The 23,844-nt window shown below is 35.1% G+C and overlaps 1 protein-coding gene across 9 annotated transcripts in view; it reads left to right on the forward strand.

Annotated features, from left to right (window-relative positions):
- Positions 1–23,844, forward strand: part of CdGAPr (GTPase-activating protein CdGAPr) — a 514,430-nt gene that overhangs the window by 401,446 nt on the left and 89,140 nt on the right. For all 9 annotated transcript variants that reach the window (XM_090388748.1, XM_090388756.1, XM_090388774.1 and 6 more), the window contains one exon: positions 10,921–11,023. In XM_090388748.1, coding sequence (XP_090244874.1) covers positions 10,921–11,023 — 103 coding nt within the window. The remainder of the gene's footprint in view (positions 1–10,920; positions 11,024–23,844) is intronic.

The following is a 23,844-nucleotide window of genomic DNA, read 5'->3' on the forward strand; positions in this document are numbered from 1 at the left end:
ATTTTCTCCACCCTACAACTTCTATAAAAATGTACGGAAGGCCAACATTTCATCTTTTGTTCTGTTTACAACTCTACTCAGACACTGAGCTGAACATTCTGACTTCTGTCTACAGAGATGGTCTGAAGACAGAACTGTCTATGGCATCCGATATTGCTATCCAAGCAGATCTCCCCCCCCCAGCAGAAAGCAACATATATACTGCACAGTTACATACTGTACAGCTAGCTTTGGATCATATAAACTCACCACTATCAAAAATGTATTATATATACCGATTATTTTGGTTCACTGCAGGCCTTATCAATGATGTATAATTCTCATCTAGTCCTGTCCTAGGTACAGCAGAAGCTACATGATCCTTTTGAATCTGAATTTGATATTTTCTTCTGTTGGTTTCCCATCCATAATTGGATCACGGAATATGATTTAAGGGAAATGATGAATATGAATATGATGTAAGGGAAAATAAGAGTAGGTGTGTATTATAGGCCTAATGAACCCGATGAGTATAATGGGCAATTGTGCAGAGAAACAGAGTGAGCCAGCCAGTAAATCAGATTGTGTTTTAATGGGGAATTTTAACTTCCCAGATATTGACTGGAACTTGTGGGTTGGTAACTTGCACACTAGCAAGACTTTTGTTGATTTATTGGATGACTGTTTTCTTCAGAAACATGTCCGAGAGGCAACCAGAGGAGTAATACTCTTGATCTGATTATCAACATTGATTCTTCATGCGTTAAGAATCTGCAGATAAAGGAACCACTAGGTGGCAGTGATCACAGTGTACTGATGTGGGATTTACTTAAAGATGTAACTACAATCAGGAATAAGGGGAAGGGTTTTTGCTTTCGTAAAGGTGACTATGGTGGTCTCAGACAGATTTTAAATTCTATACTGTTGATGTTACCAACGGTGAATTTTAATGGGAGGCCTTCAGGGAATTAACCTTGGAGGGTACTAGGCTCTTCATACCAACTAAGAAATACTGTTCAAGGTTTAGGTCTAAATGGATATTAGATGAATTAATGCGGCTCGTGGCAGAAAAGAAAAATGCATGGAATGCATATAAATTATCAGGTGATGCAGAAGCCTATGGCAGATATAAGCTAGTCTGTAATCAAGTCACAAAGGATATTAGGCAAGCAATGGCAGATTACGAGAAATCTTTGGCAAAGGATGCAAAGAAAAACAGCAAGGAGTTCTTTACTTATGTAACTCTAGAATGAAAGTGATGAATCAGATTGGTCCACTTAACATAGATGGTTTGACTGTTGATGATCATGCTCAAGCAGTTGATAAACTGAATAAATATTTTGCATCTACATTCATACATGAGGAGTTATTCAAGGAGGGGAATGACAGAAGTTTATCAAACTCTAACAGGTAGCTACATGATTTTGTAATAACTGAGTGCGAAGTGGAGGAGAAATAGTTGAAGTTAAACATAAGGAAGGCACCTGGGGTGGATGGGATCTATCCAGTTATATTAAAGGAGGCAGCAAAGGAAGTAAGCAAATACTTAGCCATAATTATGAAAGCTTCCTTGGACTCTGGGGAGGTCCCCATGGACTGGAGATGTGCATATATGTCCCCAATTCACAAAGGGGGATCAAAGGGTGACACGAGTAATTACAGATCTCTTAGTTTGACTTCTGTCCCAGGAAAAATATGGAGTCACTGGTTAAGGAAACGATGCAGGTTCATCTAGACAAGACTGTAGTTATAGTTTAGACACATCATGGGTTTGTTAAGGGGAAGCCTTGTCTTACAAATTTGATTGGATACTATGATGTGATGACAAACGAATTGGATGCAAAGAATAATTTTGATATCATATACTTGGATTTTCTTTTCTGTCTGTTGGTGCGTAATGTTCCACATACATAAGTTTTTCTAGCAGACAACAATTTTGTCAGAGCAACTTAATTATAAAAATTGTCCATATACAATACATATCCCTTGTTTAAGTAGTCCTCAAGCAAGTATAGCACAACTTCAGCAGTATGACCTCTGTTTTGTTCAGTTTCTTCTGTTTTACCGGAGTAAATTTTTATTTTCATAACAAGTCTGTCGGACTCGCACAGTTCGTAAAGTTTTATTCCGTATTTGTGCTTCTTATTTTTTATGTACTGATGGAATTCGGTCTCCCATGCCACAACATCATCGACTTATCAATACAGATGTTTTTATTCGGTACGTTATTATTATGCATAACATTATTGATATGATTCAAAATCGGTCTTACTTTGTATAGTCTGTCAGCAGATTGTAATGAATTATCTGCAAAGTTAAAATATCGTAATATCAACCGGATTCTATTTTGACTCATAAATGATTGCCAAAACATAACATTGTAGAATGCACTTGTACTCCAGTAATGCTCTATTGAAGGAAAAGAACAAGGACCATTTTTAACAAAAGGCCAAGAAACACTTTCATTTGTGAGATGTCAGTGTCCTTCCATCTTGACGACCTGGCAGATTTTCACTATTGTCCACATTTTTAAATTTTTTGCAAAGCTTATAAATTATTTTGTTCGACTGATAATGCAAGAAACTCTTCCGAAAAATATAGGTCTACCAATTTTTGTACACTAAATTCCCAAACCAACGTTCTCTTCAAGAATAAATTGTGGAGGATCTTGTGCTATTTCATTCCACAGATTATTGTCATTATTTGACATACTTGCCTGCAGAGAATTAGATTTATCTTCGGGCTGGCAGATAGCTTAATATTTGCTATCCTTACTTGAATCTTCAGAAGGTTCATAATTGTCACTGTTGGAACCAGAACCATATGGCTTGTCAAAAAGCTCTCAAATTCTGAATCACTCATATTAGCATAGAGCTCAAGCTCTTCTTCTGTCAATGATCTCTTATTCATGTTCTAGTTTTTTTTTTTTTTTTTTGTAAAAAAAAAACATGTAACAAAGTATTAAATACGACGTACACAGACAAAGTCACTACTGTGGATTTATGCATAGTGCTGACTCATATACAGAGAATTCTGCAAGTTACAATACGTCTGAGTTAATCGAGTTGACTCGTAGTTGGCTGCCACGAAGAATTTTATATTACATACGCAAACTACGAGATAATTTACAAAGCTTTTTTTTTTTTTTTTTTTTTTACAACAGTAAGCCTTTTTATGAGTTTTGGTGATGAATATATATTATAATTTGGGTTTTGAATAATTTAACATGCCTAACTCAAATTGGCGTCGGAGACCCATTTACCCAAATAAGCCTTGGCAGTCAACGTGTTAAGGCAGTAGTACATGGTTTTTTGGGTAATAGGAAAGAAGAAAACTATGAAATGTTGGTGTCTAATTTACTTGAGTGCTACAAAAACATGGGCTGTCGAATGTTGTTGAAAATTCATTTTCTTCATTTCCATTTCGAATTTCCCCCAAAAATTTGGGAGATGTGAGGGATGAACAAGGGGGTGCGGTTTCATCAAGATATTTCCACAATGGAAAAGTCGTACCAAAGTTGCTAGGATCCTGTAATGATGGGGGATTACTGCCGGTTCCTTGTGAGGCAGAGTAAGCAGAAATACAAGAGAAAATCCCTTAGTGGCGAACATTTTTAAGGACAATTACTGATTTATATATTATTGAAATATAACTATTTCGCTATGATTTGTGATAATTTTTCCGAAGTTAAATGAGTTATAGAGGAAGTATAATATTTTTTTACACTTGTATTACAAACTTGAATTATACACATTTAAAATAAAGGGATATAATTATACAATTATATCCCTTTATTTTAACATTAAACGTTGGTACATCTTTTGATAAAAGACTTTTTATGGTGATTTTCGGAATCAACGCATTTATTTCCTCCAGAATCGCATATTTTCATTGCGGAGGTATGAAAAAAAAATTTTTTTTTTTGTTGGCTAGTGTAATTCGAAATATCCATATTTCGAATTAAGCAGTTTTGAATTATCCAAGCTACACTCTATACAGATATATTTATTTAGATATGCTGATGACATTGTGTGCTCGATTGCATAAATTTTCTCAATGATTTTGGCCATCTGTATCCCCAGAAGCATACTTTGGAAGAAACTAATTTTAGTAATCATAAAGTCAGTTATTTGGACTTGGACATCAACATTGTTAATACAGTTATTAATCTTTATAATAAATGTGATGCCTTTAATTTTTATGTGGTTAACTTTACACATTGCCTCTCTAATATTTCAAAAAGTCTTCATTCCAATATCATCCTTTCTGAATATATCAGGATTGTCACTATTTGTAGTGATTCCAATTTGCTGTTACTAACATTTGCAAATTCTATATTAAACTTGTTGGCAACTTATTTCCCTTGACATATCTGCAGTATCACTTTCAGAAGGCCTTTAATATTATCAATTAAAAAAATATATTATCCAATTATATCTGTATAAATCAAATTTATAGGTAGTTTATTTTTGTTCTTGTCCTGTCATATTTGCTTTTATTTCTTTGGGTAATGTTTTTTATATTTCAGGCTTGGCTTTTGTTCTGTTATATTTCATTCTCAGCATTCAGTTAGTTTCTTTCCCCTATCTCATTTTCTAGGTTTGTACATTCTGCCCATAGCATACACCTTTTCATTGCAGTGTTTTAGAGTGGTCAGCTCATAACCACTGATTGGCTATTACAGTGTATATTTATGTATTTTTTTTAATGTAATTTTGAAATATATCATTATTGTTAGTAAACATAACAAGTTAGTGCATTACCATAATGTTTGTACATAGTGAATTACTGAAAATGGTAAAATGCTATCATTTTTATCATATCTCATATTGTGAATACTTTCACAATGAGTTGCACTACTTCGAATAAGTAACGCTTCGCCAGTGGAGAAGACTATTGTTACTTGCTATTTTTAGTTACACATAACTGACTTTAAATTTGTGATTCATATGCTCCATTCAAAGTCCCCCTGTCTAAAGGAATATGATTTGTGACCCCTAACTGCCTGAGCCTTCCCATTTTTCTACATTTCTTCTACTTTTAATTTTTCATATCCTTATTTTTTATTTCTTGTTAGCCATTAGTTTTACGTATGTATTGCAAGAAACTATATTATTCCTATTCTACGTTTTTTCCCCATCTCAGAGTTTTATCATCTGCTTTTTTGCTGATTCATGCATTATTTACTCTTTTGGGCTGTATTTATCATAAATTTAAATACACTACTTTTTTTTTTTTTTTTTTAATATATATCGGCCGTTTGAGGTCTTTATCGTCTTTTAAGTTTCATATATTTTGTATTAGTTTGCTATGTGTTGTGGTGAGTTCTGTTTTTTTTTTTTTTTTTTCCCTTTTCTTTTTGTTCCTTTCGTGTAAATGCAATCACATGCCTATTACTTGTATCCTAAAATCTTTTTAATCTTTCTTTTACCTGTATTTCTTAGCATGTGCTTTGTGTCAGATGGAGAGAGACTTTGTTGTCAGATTTTTGTGCAGTCTTGGTGGTTAGTACTCGATAATGATGCCAGGGTTGTGTATTCTATGACAATATATATATATATATATATATATATATATATATATATATTTTTATTTTTTAATTTTTTTTTTTTATGTACAGGTAACCCTCGTATAACACGGTAGTTCCTATAAAATCTTGTATAGTGCAAAACCATGTTATACGGGGCTAAGAACCAGCACAAAAATGGGGGGGGGGGAGGAGTTGCGTTCCTAAAGCTAACAAAAATACACCATTCTAGATTTTGTGTATCTTCTCTCTCTCTCTCTTTAAAAATTCAGTAATTTCGTTTTGTTTGCTTTTGCTTGATAGATCTTTGTAAATTTCATCGTATGGAACTAAGCAGCTTTGAAGCTCTCTTTTGAGCTTTGGGCTCCTTGCAGTCAAAGAATCTGCATTCAAAAATAAGATTCAAATTGTTCAACTAACTTTATGCCTTTCCGTATGCTTTTTAGTGTACAATTTGGAAGTTTAGATTTTTCATCTGCACTATAATCCTCTGAATTGATTTGGTTTAACTCCGATGCCATTTCCATTAAATCCGCTTCTTCAGCCTCTTTTTCTACCAGTAATTCTTGAACATCTTCAGTAATCATATCTTTTTTTTTTTTTTTTTTTTTTGTAAAAAAAAAACATGTAACAAAGTATTAAATACGACGTACACAGACAAAGTCACTACTGTGGATTTATGCATAGTGCTGACTCATATACAGAGAATTCTGCAAGTTACAATACGTCTGAGTTAATCGAGTTGACTCGTAGTTGGCTGCCACGAAGAATTTTATATTACATACGCAAACTACGAGATAATTTACAAAGCTTTTTTTTTTTTTTTTTTTTTACAACAGTAAGCCTTTTTATGAGTTTTGGTGATGAATATATATTATAATTTGGGTTTTGAATAATTTAACATGCCTAACTCAAATTGGCGTCGGAGACCCATTTACCCAAATAAGCCTTGGCAGTCAACGTGTTAAGGCAGTAGTACATGGTTTTTTGGGTAATAGGAAAGAAGAAAACTATGAAATGTTGGTGTCTAATTTACTTGAGTGCTACAAAAACATGGGCTGTCGAATGTTGTTGAAAATTCATTTTCTTCATTTCCATTTCGAATTTCCCCCAAAAATTTGGGAGATGTGAGGGATGAACAAGGGGGTGCGGTTTCATCAAGATATTTCCACAATGGAAAAGTCGTACCAAAGTTGCTAGGATCCTGTAATGATGGGGGATTACTGCCGGTTCCTTGTGAGGCAGAGTAAGCAGAAATACAAGAGAAAATCCCTTAGTGGCGAACATTTTTAAGGACAATTACTGATTTATATATTATTGAAATATAACTATTTCGCTATGATTTGTGATAATTTTTCCGAAGTTAAATGAGTTATAGAGGAAGTATAATATTTTTTTACACTTGTATTACAAACTTGAATTATACACATTTAAAATAAAGGGATATAATTATACAATTATATCCCTTTATTTTAACATTAAACGTTGGTACATCTTTTGATAAAAGACTTTTTATGGTGATTTTCGGAATCAACGCATTTATTTCCTCCAGAATCGCATATTTTCATTGCGGAGGTATGAAAAAAAAATTTTTTTTTTTGTTGGCTAGTGTAATTCGAAATATCCATATTTCGAATTAAGCAGTTTTGAATTATCCAAGCTACACTCTATACAGATATATTTATTTAGATATGCTGATGACATTGTGTGCTCGATTGCATAAATTTTCTCAATGATTTTGGCCATCTGTATCCCCAGAAGCATACTTTGGAAGAAACTAATTTTAGTAATCATAAAGTCAGTTATTTGGACTTGGACATCAACATTGTTAATACAGTTATTAATCTTTATAATAAATGTGATGCCTTTAATTTTTATGTGGTTAACTTTACACATTGCCTCTCTAATATTTCAAAAAGTCTTCATTCCAATATCATCCTTTCTGAATATATCAGGATTGTCACTATTTGTAGTGATTCCAATTTGCTGTTACTAACATTTGCAAATTCTATATTAAACTTGTTGGCAACTTATTTCCCTTGACATATCTGCAGTATCACTTTCAGAAGGCCTTTAATATTATCAATTAAAAAAATATATTATCCAATTATATCTGTATAAATCAAATTTATAGGTAGTTTATTTTTGTTCTTGTCCTGTCATATTTGCTTTTATTTCTTTGGGTAATGTTTTTTATATTTCAGGCTTGGCTTTTGTTCTGTTATATTTCATTCTCAGCATTCAGTTAGTTTCTTTCCCCTATCTCATTTTCTAGGTTTGTACATTCTGCCCATAGCATACACCTTTTCATTGCAGTGTTTTAGAGTGGTCAGCTCATAACCACTGATTGGCTATTACAGTGTATATTTATGTATTTTTTTTAATGTAATTTTGAAATATATCATTATTGTTAGTAAACATAACAAGTTAGTGCATTACCATAATGTTTGTACATAGTGAATTACTGAAAATGGTAAAATGCTATCATTTTTATCATATCTCATATTGTGAATACTTTCACAATGAGTTGCACTACTTCGAATAAGTAACGCTTCGCCAGTGGAGAAGACTATTGTTACTTGCTATTTTTAGTTACACATAACTGACTTTAAATTTGTGATTCATATGCTCCATTCAAAGTCCCCCTGTCTAAAGGAATATGATTTGTGACCCCTAACTGCCTGAGCCTTCCCATTTTTCTACATTTCTTCTACTTTTAATTTTTCATATCCTTATTTTTTATTTCTTGTTAGCCATTAGTTTTACGTATGTATTGCAAGAAACTATATTATTCCTATTCTACGTTTTTTCCCCATCTCAGAGTTTTATCATCTGCTTTTTTGCTGATTCATGCATTATTTACTCTTTTGGGCTGTATTTATCATAAATTTAAATACACTACTTTTTTTTTTTTTTTTTTAATATATATCGGCCGTTTGAGGTCTTTATCGTCTTTTAAGTTTCATATATTTTGTATTAGTTTGCTATGTGTTGTGGTGAGTTCTGTTTTTTTTTTTTTTTTTTTCCCTTTTCTTTTTGTTCCTTTCGTGTAAATGCAATCACATGCCTATTACTTGTATCCTAAAATCTTTTTAATCTTTCTTTTACCTGTATTTCTTAGCATGTGCTTTGTGTCAGATGGAGAGAGACTTTGTTGTCAGATTTTTGTGCAGTCTTGGTGGTTAGTACTCGATAATGATGCCAGGGTTGTGTATTCTATGACAATATATATATATATATATATATATATATATATATATATTTTTATTTTTTAATTTTTTTTTTTTATGTACAGGTAACCCTCGTATAACACGGTAGTTCCTATAAAATCTTGTATAGTGCAAAACCATGTTATACGGGGCTAAGAACCAGCACAAAAATGGGGGGGGGGAGGAGTTGCGTTCCTAAAGCTAACAAAAATACACCATTCTAGATTTTGTGTATCTTCTCTCTCTCTCTCTTTAAAAATTCAGTAATTTCGTTTTGTTTGCTTTTGCTTGATAGATCTTTGTAAATTTCATCGTATGGAACTAAGCAGCTTTGAAGCTCTCTTTTGAGCTTTGGGCTCCTTGCAGTCAAAGAATCTGCATTCAAAAATAAGATTCAAATTGTTCAACTAACTTTATGCCTTTCCGTATGCTTTTTAGTGTACAATTTGGAAGTTTAGATTTTTCATCTGCACTATAATCCTCTGAATTGATTTGGTTTAACTCCGATGCCATTTCCATTAAATCCGCTTCTTCAGCCTCTTTTTCTACCAGTAATTCTTGAACATCTTCAGTAATCATATCTTTTTTTTTTTTTTTTTTTTTTCAGGAGCATCAGCGACTAAGGTAATGTTGCTCTGTGTATATTGTCTATAAATTGCATGTGTTCTGAGGTTGTTTTTCTGGACGAAAAATCTGAGTTTTGGGGAGAAAAATCATGCTGCTGTCGCCTGAGACCGACTAACTCAGCCACGTTGTCAAAAAGGCTCATAAAATTTCCTCCCATCATCAACGGGATTCGAACTCAAGTCTTCTTGACCCGGTGAGGGGAGGATGGCAATCATATCAGTTGTGTTACCCAGGAGGGCTTCAGTAGTCGTATCATCAAAACCTTCTCCTCCTACCAACTTAGTAAGTTCTACTATCACTGTTCCGTCTGCATGGGTAGCACAGTGTTATAATTACCATCCTCCCCACATGAGATGGAAAAGGTCCAGGTTCGCATCCCGTTGATGAGGCAAGGAACTTAATGGGCTGTTTTCACTCTGTGGTTGAGTTAGTTGGTCTCAGGCTCATATATCGTCCAGCAAAACAGGCAACTCAACCAGAGAACTCATGCAATTTACAGACAAAATAAATATATGGGTAGATGTAATTATTTATGGTGACCCTAATATCATAATTTTTTTACTTTTTATTTTTTTTTATTGCATTGATTCCATATTCTGCTGGTTTGACCATATTTCCTGAATGAAATGACTGATCATTTTTCCCACATGCATTTAATGTTGATACTTCTTTGAGTAATAAAGCTATGACAAAGCCAATACAGTGCACAATTGAAAAATGTTTCCATGCCTCCATCACTTCAATAGATTTGGAATCAATTTTTTCCAAAATCCATTGTAACAATTTTCTGATGTAATGACTTTTGAAGGTATATATAATGCCTTGATCCAGTGGCTGAATTAAAGAAGTTGTAATAGGTGGTAGGAGCATTACTTCAACATTTGGATGACTTAAATCTTTTGGATGGCGTGGCACATTATCCAATAGTATCCAATTTCAAAACTTTGAAATCTAGATTTTTCCACAAGTTAAACAAGCATAAGTTCAATAACACAGAACCTAACACAGGGATTTCCCAACAAAATAAAATATGAGGATTTCCCAATAATTTTTTTTTTGCATAACGATTAGTGAGTCAACAGGGGGATTCACAAAAAAGAATGGGAATGTTGAAAAATTGCATCCAATGTAATAGCAGGGATTTCCCCGCACAAAAGCTCAATAATACCAGGTTTGCCACAGTTCTCTAACTGTGTTAGAGCGAAATCGTGTTGTAAAAGTACCGTGTTATATGAGGGTTGCCTGTATACCGTTATTTCTTTTGTTCCTTGACTGTTTTACTGTATACGCTACTCTTTTTCAGTATCTCTTTGTTCCATTACTCGTATTTCTTATATATGTATATATATTTTTAACTGATGCTGTGAAAGTCTGTTTTACTAAGAATACTAAGAAATGTTCACCTTTTTACTTCCAGATAGTTTACTTTCATTGTGTGTGTAGTGCACTGATCAGTGTAAATCAGTAGTACATATTTAAAATACATAAAATATTATAGTGAAGTAGAATTATATATTATTCTATTAATTTAGGTAATTTTATTTATTAGTAAGTGTTTTAATTTTTTTTACTGTGCAGTTCCTCTTGTTCTGAAGTGTTGTTCAGAGTTCATTGAAGAACATGGAATTGTTGATGGAATATATAGGTTGTCAGGTGTGACTTCAAACATCCAGAAGCTGAGGTATTTCTTCTCTCTCTTTTTCTCTCTCTCTCCCCTACCCCACCCCATCATTCTGTTGTGTTTGAACAGGATGGCTTTACTCTATTGTATATTTTTGATTCATGAATATGTGTGTACTTATTTTAACATAGAAGATGGCTAATTGCTTTGAACCATATTTATAATGACAAATGCTTCATTTTGTTATGGTATAGTTATTCACAACCTATGTTTAATGCTGTGGAATGTACAACTTTTTCAAATTGGTACATGGGAAAAAAATAAGTAGCATTTACTCTATTATAAAAAAATAACTCAAGCTGATTGTACAAGAAAACTGTATTTCAGTAGCAATACTCAAGTTAATAGAACTGCAACATAAAAAAGTAATATAGTCAGGAACACTATTGCATTGACTTCACCACTTAATATTTTCATTATGGGGTTAGAAACAGTTTTAAATTTTGCAGTTTTTAATGCCATTCTTTATTTCGCTATGTGTTAAATAAAAGAATGAAAGGTACATTTGTTAATCTTCCAGCCAGTTAAGTTGTGCAGAATGTTTTTATTTAATAAAATAAACACGCCAATATTAGTGATTTTAATTTTTAAATAATTTAAAATATTTTATTTTAATAATAAAATTAAATATTTAAAAATTGGTCTAAATTTTACTAGTTTTCTGCAAACACAGAAAAGAGTAGTTTCTTCGGAGAAAGTCATACTTGGAAATACTTAATTCTTTGTATAAGATTAAAATAGAGCACTGCACTTCATATAATTTTGGGAAAATGCAGGCTGGAATGGGATTTCAAAGATGCTTCGTTGCTGTCCATAGATTCCAACTATAGCAGAAGGATGTTCAAAGAGGGCACTAGGATCAGACAAGAAGTTATATCAACACCAGGCCACTGGAATTAGATTTAAAGTCAACAGAAGAGAATTCTGCTTCATGTAGCACTACTATAGTTCTGCCAAACCCCAAGAATAAGACTAACAATCCAACTAACAAAAGAAATTTTGTATATCACTTTAAACAAATAATTTAATGAGATTTATCATAGTCTGTGTTGTTTATAACTTATAAACTTATAGTTCTAGGCAATAAAAATGAAATTGACAAAAATGTTGTTCTTCAACCCAGACATTTCAATGAGCCATAGAAGTAATTCTAACCCATCCAAAAAAGATTATCATATAATAATACATTTTTTTACATTACAGAACAGAAAAAATATTGCTCTGAATCTATGAATCAATTAATTTTTTATTAATTGATTTATCAATTAATTCAAATTTAACCAAGCAAGTTGCTAGCTTTACTAATGAGTATTCAGTTTAATTATCATAACCTATACATATATGAAGTCCGTTTGTAAAATCCAGTAGCATCCACTTGTAGCATCCCTGGGTTCAAGTTGAACTCTCACCAGTATATTGAGACAACATGTGGGCAGTTGCTTGCAACCTGTCTCCATATTTCAGGTAAGACTTATTCTCCTTTATTCTCAAATACAAATTCCCAAAATTAAAATCAAATAGTGAAGCACCTTTCAAACTAGATTTAGAATGATTGCAATGTTTTAGTAGTTATTCTCACAATTGACGTGACCTGATTACCCCACAAGCACATCTATGGGTAGGGAAGCGGTTCTGTTTCCATTTTGTAATTACATTCCACTTCACCTCCGTACCCATATTTGGTGACAATCCTAACATGGACCACATATTTTTTGACTGTACAAGTGTGCATTCCTGGGCCAATTTGCTTGCTGTTTAGGTGAAAAAACTGTACCCTCTGCATAAGATGCACACCCGATTCGAGCCTCAAAACAGAAAAACCAAGTGCAAACTACCCTGGTTAGAAAGGACATTGTTTTATTAGGAGACTCCATTGTCAGGGAAACGGGGAATATTTTTTGTAATAAAGATAGGTGGAGCAGAACCAGGGTATGTCTGCCGGGAGCAACTATTGATGATGTCACCAACAGACTGTCAAATTTTAAAGGGGGTAAAGAAAATATTATTATTCATGTGGGGACAAACGATATTAAACGTACACGATCTGACGATTTGTTGGAAAAATACAGGACCATGCTGAGGAAATGTCGCGAGCTAGGCCATAATGTCTATGTGTCTGCAATTCTGCCCAGACACGATAGGAGGGATTATATGTTAAGAGCCTTGTGGATTAACTCAAGACTTGAAGGAATCTGCAAGGCTTTAGGGGGTAAATTTCTATCAGCATGGCCCACACTTGTAGGTAGAAGGAATTTGTTTTGTAGAGACGGGATACACTTAAACAAAGGTGGTGCAAAAGTTTTTGCCAGTATTATTGAGGATACCTTAAAGGCTCAGGGAAACTGCTAGTTAGGGGGGATGTGGGTAATACTGACACGCGTTTATCTGATAATATTGGTCAATGTAACTCTTGCACATACCTTAAGAGTTCTTATCTGTTACCCCAACTGGACGTATTATCTAGATGTTCTGGGGGCAAAGACGTTTCACGTGAGCAGGTAGCTAATATCAGGGAAGAGAGCCTAAAAAACTTCAAGGGTTGTGTTAGGGTTGTTAAATATACAAGAACAGTAAATCTTAATTGTTTATACAGTAACGTTAGAAGTGTCGTCAATAAAATGAGCGAATTCGAACTGCTGGTTAAAACAAGTAACGTGGACATAATAGGGCTTACGGAGACGTGGTGCCACCCGGAAATTGGGGATGATGAGTTTCAGTACGGCTTGTATAATGTATTTAGGAAGGATAGAGTAGATAGAAGGGGTGGTGGGGTAATGCTTCTTATCAGAAGCAGCCTGAGTGCGACGATAGCTTTCCCAGATTCAGACATTTCACATGCTAGTATAGAGTCTGTATGGTGTGAGATAGTTGGAAACAAAGGTACAATGCGAGTAGGCGTAATCTACAGACCAGGTGATTGTGAAGACTATGACAAAAGCCTCTACATGCAAATGGAATGGGCAAGTAAGCGTCAATGCCTTATTATGGGTGATTTCAATTTGCCTCTAATTGATTGGAGTAAATGGGAAGGAAACTCGACATGGGGAACAAAATTTTTAAATCAACTAGATGACTGTTATTTGTATCAACATGTCAGGGAAAGTACTAGAGAAAAGAATATCCTAGACCTCATCATCACACATGAATCAGATGACATAACAGGGCTGACAGTAGAGGAACCAGTAGCAGGAAGTGATCACGGAGTTCTACGGTGGATGATGACGAGAGAGGTAGCAGAAGTAAAAGGCAAAGGAATGGGTTTTAATTTCAGAAAAGGAAATTACGATGCCTTAAGGTACTACATGGCCTCTATTAACTGGGTAGATATCGCGCAGAGAATGAATACATTTGAACTGTGGTACGCTTTTAAAACATTAATCACCGATGCCTTGAATGCGTATATACCATTAAAAAAATACTCCACGAGAAGGGTTCCAAGTTGGATGAATAGTGAAGTTGCCACATTACTTGAGCAGAAAAAGGTAGCATGGAAACGTTACAGAGCAATAAAAAGTACTGAAGCCTATAACAGCTACAAGGTGATGTGTAATAGAGCCACAGAAAAGGTTCGACAGGCAAAGGCAGTTTATGAGAAATCACTAGCAAACAGAGCAAAGAGGGGGGATAAAGAATTCTTCACATATATAAATGCCAAGAAGAGCAGGACAAACCAGATCGGACCTTTACGTAAGGGAAAGGGGATAGTAATAAATACACCAGCTGCCGTTGCAGATGAACTCAACAGTTATTTTGCATCGATATTTACAAATGAAAAGCCTTTTGTGGCAATGGGAAATTGTGGGAGCGAAGTTAAAAAATATGTAATTAATGATATTGAAATTTCGCAAGATTATTTAATGAAAAAACTTTCAAGCCTACAGACTAGTAAGACTCCTGGAGTTGATGGAATATACCCTATAATCTTGAGAGAGGCGGCAAGCGAGTGCATTGAACCACTGAGGCTGGTTATGCGAGCATCACTAGACTCTGGGGAGATTCCCTTGGATTGGAAAAGTGCAAATGTATCTCCCATACATAAGGGTAGCTCTAAAAGTGAAGTGGGAAATTATCGACCTGTCAGTCTGACTTCAGTAGTAGGGAAAATCATGGAGGCATTGATCAAGGGTGGAATTCAGGATCATTTGGATCGAATTGAAATTCTCAAGGATACTCAGCATGGTTTCGTAAAGGGAAAATCATGTTTAACAAATCTGGTTCGCTATTTCGAAAGGGTCACTCACGAGCTGGATTTAGGGAATAATTTCGACATTGTTTATTTAGATTTCAGCAAAGCTTTTGATTCAGTCCCACATGAGCAGTTGCTTTATAAGCTGGAACAGGTTGGAATCACTGGAAAAATCCTTAGATGGATAGAAGGATGGCTTCAGGGCAGGAGGCAGAGGGTTGTGATAAATGGCTATTCCTCAGATTGGGTTGATGTAAGAAGTGGGGTTCCCCAAGGATCAGTATTAGGACCACTGTTGTTTTTAATTTTCATAAACGACATTGATGAAGGGATAGAGGGCGTGATGTCTAAATTTGCAGATGATGTTAAAATTGGTAGAGTAGTTAATGATCACTGTCAAGCTGAGCTTCTTCAGAGAGACCTAGATAGACTTCAAGAATGGTCAGAAAAATGGCAGCTGTGCTTTAATCCAACAAAGTGTAAGGTATTACACCTGGGAAACAGTAATCCCAAAATAACTTATTCACTTGGTGGAGTTCAACTAAACCCAGTACTGGAGGAAAGGGACTTGGGTGTTACGATACGGTCAGACATGAAATTCTCTGAGCATTGTAAACAGGTTGCAAGGAAGGCCCATGGTGTCCTATCGATGATCTATCGAACTTTTGCAAGTAGAGATAGGGACGTGATAATTCCATTATATAAGGCCTATGTTAGACCACACTTGGAATACTGTGTTCAAGTATGGAGACCGCACCTAAAGAAAGACATCGAGCTTCTTGAAAGGGTGCAAAGAAGGGTAACTCGCCTGGTGAGATCGGCAAAAGGGCGTCCGTATGAAGAAAGACTTCGAATATGTGGGTTGCAGAGTTTGGAAACTAGACACCTTAGGGGAGATTTGATTGAGGTGTTTAAGGCTCTGAGAGGCATCAGTAAAATGAATGAGGACAAAATTTTCAAGATTATAAATGATGCTAGAACTAGGGGACATAAATTCAAGTTATGCGGGGAAATGTTTAGATTGGACTGCAGGAAGTTTTATTTTAGCCAGCGAGTTATAAATTACTGGAATAAGTTGCCTTCATGGGTGGTAGAGGCCGACAGTTTGGGGAAATTCAAAGGTCATCTGGATAGTACTTTCGGGTAAGGGAAGCGCATAGGTTGATAGGATTAATTTCCTTTTTATTTAATTTTTAATTTCATTTTATTATTTTTATTTATTTATTAATTATTATTATTTATTTATTTATTTAATTTTTGTTTTTATCATTGTTTTGTTCGGATTTTTTTTTTTTTTTTTTTTTTTTGGCTGGTGCAGCATAAGCCATAGGCTTTCTTGCACCATACGGCCGTTACTAATACTAATACTAATAAGATTGGCTCTTTACAGCTTTAGTTGAAGAGACCTAATGAATTCCTGTAGTTAAAGATGAGAATTGAACCCACACCTATCCAAATGATTTATCATTCTTATTAATGGAGGAATTCTGATAATCACTTTATTATTTAAGCTTGAAATGTAATCTCCTCTGGAAGTTTGAAATACGATGGGAATCAGAGGTGAATATCCTCGTCAACAGTTGGCTGAAACAAGGGAAGATCACACAGTCAACCCGTAATCACCTCCGTGCTTCCGGATGTCAGATCCCACGGTTTTACGGCCTACCGAAAGTGCACAAAGAAGACACACCACTGAGACCAATTGTATCCTGCTGTGGATCACCGACTTACGAGCTGTCTAAATTTGTCTCGAGACTTCTTTCTCCTCTGGTTGGCAAGACCACCCACACCGTTTCCAACAGTGTTGAATTCATAAAGAGGATTCGCACTGTATCCATCTCGCAGAATCAAGTTATGGCATCGTTCGACGTCATATCGCTCTTTACCTCCATCCCTGTGGAACTTGCCATTTCTTGTGCAAAACAACTCTTGGACAATGATAGAACCCTCAACGAAAGAACTGGTCTCACACCCGATGACATTTCCACCGCCCTCAGACTGTGCTTAACAGGGGGTGCGATCATATTTAATGACTCAGTCTACCAGCAGATACATGGCACGGCCATGGGTTCCCCGGTCAGCTCAGTCACAGCAAACATCGTGATGGAGGAGTTAGAGGGACGTGCGGTTGCACACGCACCTGATCACATCGCCTTTTGGTGTCGCTATGTTGACGATGTGTTCGTGGTCATCCCTAGAGACTCAGGTCAGCGACTTCTATCATACCTCAACTCACTATCGCCCTTCATAAAATTCACGATTGAGCTGGAGTCGAACAACTCTTTACCATACTTAGACACACTTGTCCGACGTGAAGGCACATACCTGAGGACTACAGTTTATCGTAAGCCCATGTGTGCTGGCCAGTTTACCAACTTCCGGTCAGCACACGCGCGAGGCCACCTCCTCTCCACGGCCCGAACCTTGCTTACTCGCGCCTGGACACACTCCAGCTCCGCTGATGAAAGACGCAAAGAGGTCACTAGGGTCAAAGTAGACCTTACGAGGTGTGGCTACCCCATTGACGTCCTCGACAGGTGTGATCTACAGACACGTGACATCGTGACGACCAGCTACAACACCAACAGTGACGAGCCATCCACAAGGGCATTCATCCCATACTACCCCAACCTGTCACAACAGATCGGCAGAATCCTGAGAACGCACGGAATAAAGTGCATCCAGCTCCCAGGCAGGAAACTGCGTTCTTTCATTTCCAACGTGAAAACACCTGTCCCCACCCTTCTGCAGAGCGGTTTAGTCTACCGCATCTCTTGCCGTGACTGCACTAGCTGCTACTTCGGAGAGACTGGACGTCGACTCGAGAAACGTCTCTCGGAGCACAAAAGAGCGATCCGTTTAGCGGATATAGAACACTCAGCTATCGCCGAACATGTCTGGACAACCCACCACGACATCGATCCACACCGCGATGTCGTGGTGGTAGACAGATCCCACCATTACCTAAAGCGTACCTGGTTGGAATCATTAAATATAAAATCTTCGGATAAATCCTTAAACAGGAACAGTGGTTACCAAGTCAACCCGATCACAGAGTCAGTAGTTCTGTCATTGGACAAGCGCTGGCCACGTCATCATGCGTCACAGCCACAGACGTCAACAAACAATTAAACCTCGCGTCTCACGCACCTGGCAGTGCATATCTTCATTCCAACTGCCATTCATGTATTTTAATTCTGACGAAGGCTACCATATAGCCGAAAGCTCATATATTTCTGCTTTATCTGTACGCTCTGTGTTTAAGCTACAATAAATTCCTCAATGAATCCAGAGCGCGTAGGCCTGTTTCGTTATGTTCGTTATGTTTCGTTATAAACTGAATCAGTGCTGCAATTTTTAATATGGTGCTTATAAGAATATGTTTCAAAAAACATCATTTATGATGATTTTATGACAAAAAAAATCAAATATGGTTCAGTTAAAATTCATAATTAATATATTTTTTTGTACCATACGCACACTTTTGTTCCTGGAAACTGTTGCATGTAGTGATGCTTTTATTTCTAGCTATGGCTAGAGGAAAATATGGTAAAAATGTTCAGTGGATTTCTGAAAAGTTAGCTCTCCTTCTCTTTTAATCTGACCAGTTCAGAGCTCACACAATGAAGACAATAGAAGATTGGTGTGATTGTAGACTGCTTTAGTGAGCTACAGTCATTAGACATCCCAATTAACAAATACTTTAAAGGTGCTTAACAAATACTTTTTTATTCATGAGGAGAGAACCAATTGGATTGAGGCAACAGGTTACAATTTGACATTATTAGGACCAATGCAGTGACTAATAGTTTCACAAGTGTGTGAATGGGTAAAATTTTTATGAATTACTGAAGGCAGTTGCCATTGTCCTTCAAGAAGTATGAAATCAACAGTCCCTTTGGTGGTATCAAAAACGAATAAAATCTTTATTAAACAATGACATTATGTTTAGTAAGAATTTGTTTCAAATATGTCTTTTAAAACATGATCATCCAGACAATATGATAATTTATCACATTAACAAATTAAAATTTATTAATATTTACAACATTACCGTATAAAAATTAATCATCAACTTTCTTGAAGGTTTGGGCCGCCTCCGTAGCCAGGTGGGCAGGAGTAGCAGTGCGTAGCACACGCTTCTTGAGTAGACCGGGGTTCGAGCCCATGACCACCAAATACGGAGGATGCGGAAAGGTCAGGGAATGACCACCGCATATCCCTGGAGCAATATGGCCTTAGTTGCTAATGCTCCTAAAATCCAAATAACAACAACAACAACTTGAAGGTTTCAAGGATTATTTGCATATTTGGAATTTTTTTCTTATTTTTTATTCTAGAAGGATATCATATCTCTCTCCACTTTTAGTTCAAAATTTGGATCATTTTCAATTATATCTGAGGTATAATTATTCTGATAGTTGAAGTAGCTAAATGTAATGAATTGATTCACATCCACTCCAATGCACTTTAACATTTCCATTTTAACTTGATCTTAATCTTTTGTTAGAAATTATAGCTGTAGAAAAAAGTTTTACGAATTACATGTAAAAATTACAAGAGAAACCACATCCATAATCAGTAGCCAAACTGAGTACAGCTACACTCAGTGATGTTATGTCGATGAACTCTGCAAATATGCTTTTTCTTTTATGAAAGTTGGTCTAAGAATAGACTCTAATCAAATCATTATAAAGGGCATAAAGCAAGATCTGACTGGATCCTTGGTTATACTTAATATTGATGACGTTAATATTTATGACTTACTTATTCACTTCATTAATATAATGTTGAGAATAGAGAAGAAATTACAGCTAATGTTAAGTTAAGGAATGTATACACTTGCATTAATATAATGTTGAGAATACAGAAGATTTAGAACTGTATAGACAAGTTAAATATCAAATATAAGCATGACAATTATATCTACATGCACTTTGGAGGAACGAGACTTCTTATTTCCTTCACTGTAATACAAACAACAAAAACTTTTTTTTGGACTTTGTTTAGGTAAATGTAATTTTCGTGTTCCTATTTAATATTTAACTTGACTAGAGTTCTAAACCTTCTGTATTCTCAACATTATATTAATGCAAGATACAAGTGTATATATTCCTTAACTTAATGTTAGTTGTAATTTCTTATTTAATTTTCATGTTCTGAAGATGTTCAGAACATCTTTGAATGATGAAGATGTTCTTATATCTCCCCAGTGCATTTATGGTCTGCAGATGGGGTTCGGAAAGAATCCTGAAATGTCACCTGCTGATAAATTAGTGTAGCATTGAGCTTGTGTTAATAAAACCTATTTGTTAAGAATTTTCACATGGTATAATAGTGTTATTTTATTATTATATAAACGTATTAATATTTGTGGTATAAATTTAAGTCAAGTATTATTGTATTGTTGTATTATAGATTTTTGGGATTTTTATTTCTTGGTATTATGGCCAGCACCCTTTTTCAAGTATAATTCAGTAAAACTAAGATTTAAATCCACCACACAGGTTAAGTGTCTTCTCATTGTAAACATTTCTAGTACAAAGTTTTTGAAGATTCTAGAAATTAGTGGAAAGATTTCATATTGCCTATTTTTTGTATAGCTACTTTTAGAAAGAAAATATTTCACTCTAAATTAAAATACAGTAGATTCTTGATTTTCTGGGATAGATGGTAAAAAAAAAAAAAAATTCCCGGATAATCGATTTCCCGGTTAATCCAAAAATACAGTAAGAGTACATTACAGGACTTCTTATGTAAGTCGAGTTTTACAAACTCGGGAATGACTAATATAATATTGCTACTATATTTCTGATATGCCAAAATTACAAAAACCACATAATATCCTCAGAAGAATGAAGAAAAAATAGTTATATACAGTCGAACTTCCCTATAATGAATTTGATAAATCCAGTGAAAAAATTCGTTATAGAGAAATTTCGTTATACAAAGAACATCTTTTTTATTAGAAATTTTTATCTAATTAGAAAATGAAAACGAATCTACATTTATTTTTAATGTATTTTATTTCAAAAACATACTTATTTAAATTGTTTACACAATTTTCGCCGGTAAGTATCACAAATTAAAAAAAATCTGTAAGTTTCATTTGCACAGTATAATTAAAAAATGTCTGATGCTCAAAGAAAACCTCACATTTGTTCAGAGCATTAAAAACATTATCAGGAACATTTTCACAAAACTGTAGACCCATACGAACCATTTTAAAAGCGTTAATCATTTCTTCGCGAGTTGGCTTTTCTATGGGTTGTTCTGATGCTTCTTCAGCGTCATCGTTAATTTCTTCGTGATCATGGTCGCGTCTAACGCTGTTCAGCAGTATTTCATCTTCATTTGGAGGTTCTGTTGTAGTCAGATCTTGATGTACATAAACATAACTATCCAGTGTTATTTCATTTTCAATGTTTCCAGACGATTCTAATAATATCCAAAAGTTTTTCAGTTGTGAAAGGAGCAGTTCATCTTGTTCGTCCAGTTGTTGTTTGGCTTCTGTATTCAATGCAAATCCCGCTTTCGAAAAACAATTTTGAATAGCGTATTCAGTGACATCATTTGTCCAAACTTTTGCCAGTTCAGAGATGCAATCTCTAAGGTTAATTGTAACCTCCAAGTTTCTATTTTCTGATCACGCATTGACAATCTTCATTATTATTCTCTTTCGATAATGAAATTTAAAATTTTTAATAATGCCCTGGTCCATTGGCTGGAGTTTTGATGTTACGTTTGGTGGTAAAAACAACAACTTCACACTTTTAAGTTTGGCAGGATGTGCTGGACAGTTGTCAGTTACCAACATGATTTTCCTTTTTTCTTTTGTTATACGCTTGTCTAGTTTTAAAATCCATTCTTCAAAAATATCACTTATCATCCGTGCTTTTTTATTAAAGGTGTAGTCAACTTTCAAAGATTTTGTGCCTCTAAAACATCTTGGGTTTTTTGATATTCCGATGACTAAAAGTCTTAATTTTTCACTTCCTGTCATATTTGCTCCAACTAGCACAGTGATTCTTTCTTTGCTTTGCTTTGTTTTCCGCCAAAACATTTAGCATCCTTAAAAGCAATTGTTCTATTCGGTAAACATTTAAAGAATAAACCCATTTCGTCAGCATTAAAAACATCCTTACGCTCATATTCTTCCAAAATCTTCTTTAAGGTATTGTTCCTCCAACTGTTGCAATCTTCTTCGCTTACATTAACGCTTTCTCCACAAATAACCTTTTCCAGAATTCTGTGGCGCTTCTTAAATTTATCTAGCTACCCAGTGCTCGCATTAAATTCTTTGTGTCCAAGGAACTATGCAAATTTCAGAGCTTGTTGTTTAATTATTAGGCCCGATATTAGGATATCATTTCACGTATCATTTGCACCCATTTTAGAACAGCTTTATCAACATCTTCATATATACACAACTTGTTATTATTGTTATTTGGTTTTTTTTAGGAGCATTAGCAACTAAGGCCATATTGCTCTGGGGATATGCGGTGGTCATTCCCTGACCTTTCCACATCCTCCGTATTTGGTGGTGACGGGCTCGAACCCCGGTCTAATCAAGACGTGTGTGCTACGCACTGTTGCTTCTGCCCACCTGGCTACAGAGGCGCCATACACAACTTAATTTGCTTCTTGTCTGCTCCTCCTTCAATTGCATTTAAAATTGATTCTCGATTTTTTAAAATCATAGATAAACTGCTTGCAGGTATGCCATATTTCTCCGCAACATCTTTTTTCTTAAAACCCTGGTCAATATCATAACAATCTTTGCTTTATCATTAATACGTAAACACTTTCTCTCCGACATTGTTTCCGCAGTTGTAAAAATTACTGGACTGCAGCTCTTGCTGATATATACACCGCAAACTTCGCTGCACTGGTCATATAGTGAATTGTTAGTACTGCCTACTCAATGACATTCCTTGCCAATTCCACAGTATCATATGACCTTTTCTATCAATCACTTTAAAAAAAATATATGACTTTGTGAATTTCTTTTATTCTGCTTTCATTCATATATACACGAAAGAAGATTAATGTATGCTGTATGTTACTTTTCAGGAAAAAAAAAAAATACAAGAGCATATAGCTTATGTGATTGATGACGAACGAAATTTAAAAAAAAATTCATGAAAACCATCTACTGGGAGTCCAGTTAGATGAGAACAGACATATCATATAATGATTGACAGGAAGGTTGAGTTGAGACAGTTGACGTGGTACAGTTGAGGTGAGAAGTGAATGTCACTCAGTAGGCGTTACTAAAAACCGACTATGGTAGCATTCTATGTATTGTCGCCGCAGCATGCTAAAGGTTTACCGCAGCGAATTTCGTTTTCCTCTGAGCCAACATCAATTTACAAATCTACCGTATTTATTGTAAAGTTTACGACCACTTTAAGAAAACCGATTTGGTTTAATAACTGTAACAAAAATGAAACAAAGACCCTCTTACAGTCAGTGGCCACATGTGTTCACTAAAAGGATGATTATTTAATTCCAGATGCCAATGCGCAATTTCGGAAGGAAGGAGGCAGTAATTTGAGCGGCTGTTTAGCAGTAAATGCTTGAAAATCTTTAAAAATGCTTTTACTAATTTTTTTAAAAATTCGTTATAGAGAGA

The sequence above is a fragment of the Mastigoproctus giganteus genome, chromosome 2 (genome assembly GCF_048544385.1).
Source record: "Mastigoproctus giganteus isolate SK-2022 chromosome 2, ASM4854438v1, whole genome shotgun sequence".
In the NCBI taxonomy this organism is placed as follows: domain Eukaryota; kingdom Metazoa; phylum Arthropoda; class Arachnida; order Uropygi; family Thelyphonidae; genus Mastigoproctus; species Mastigoproctus giganteus.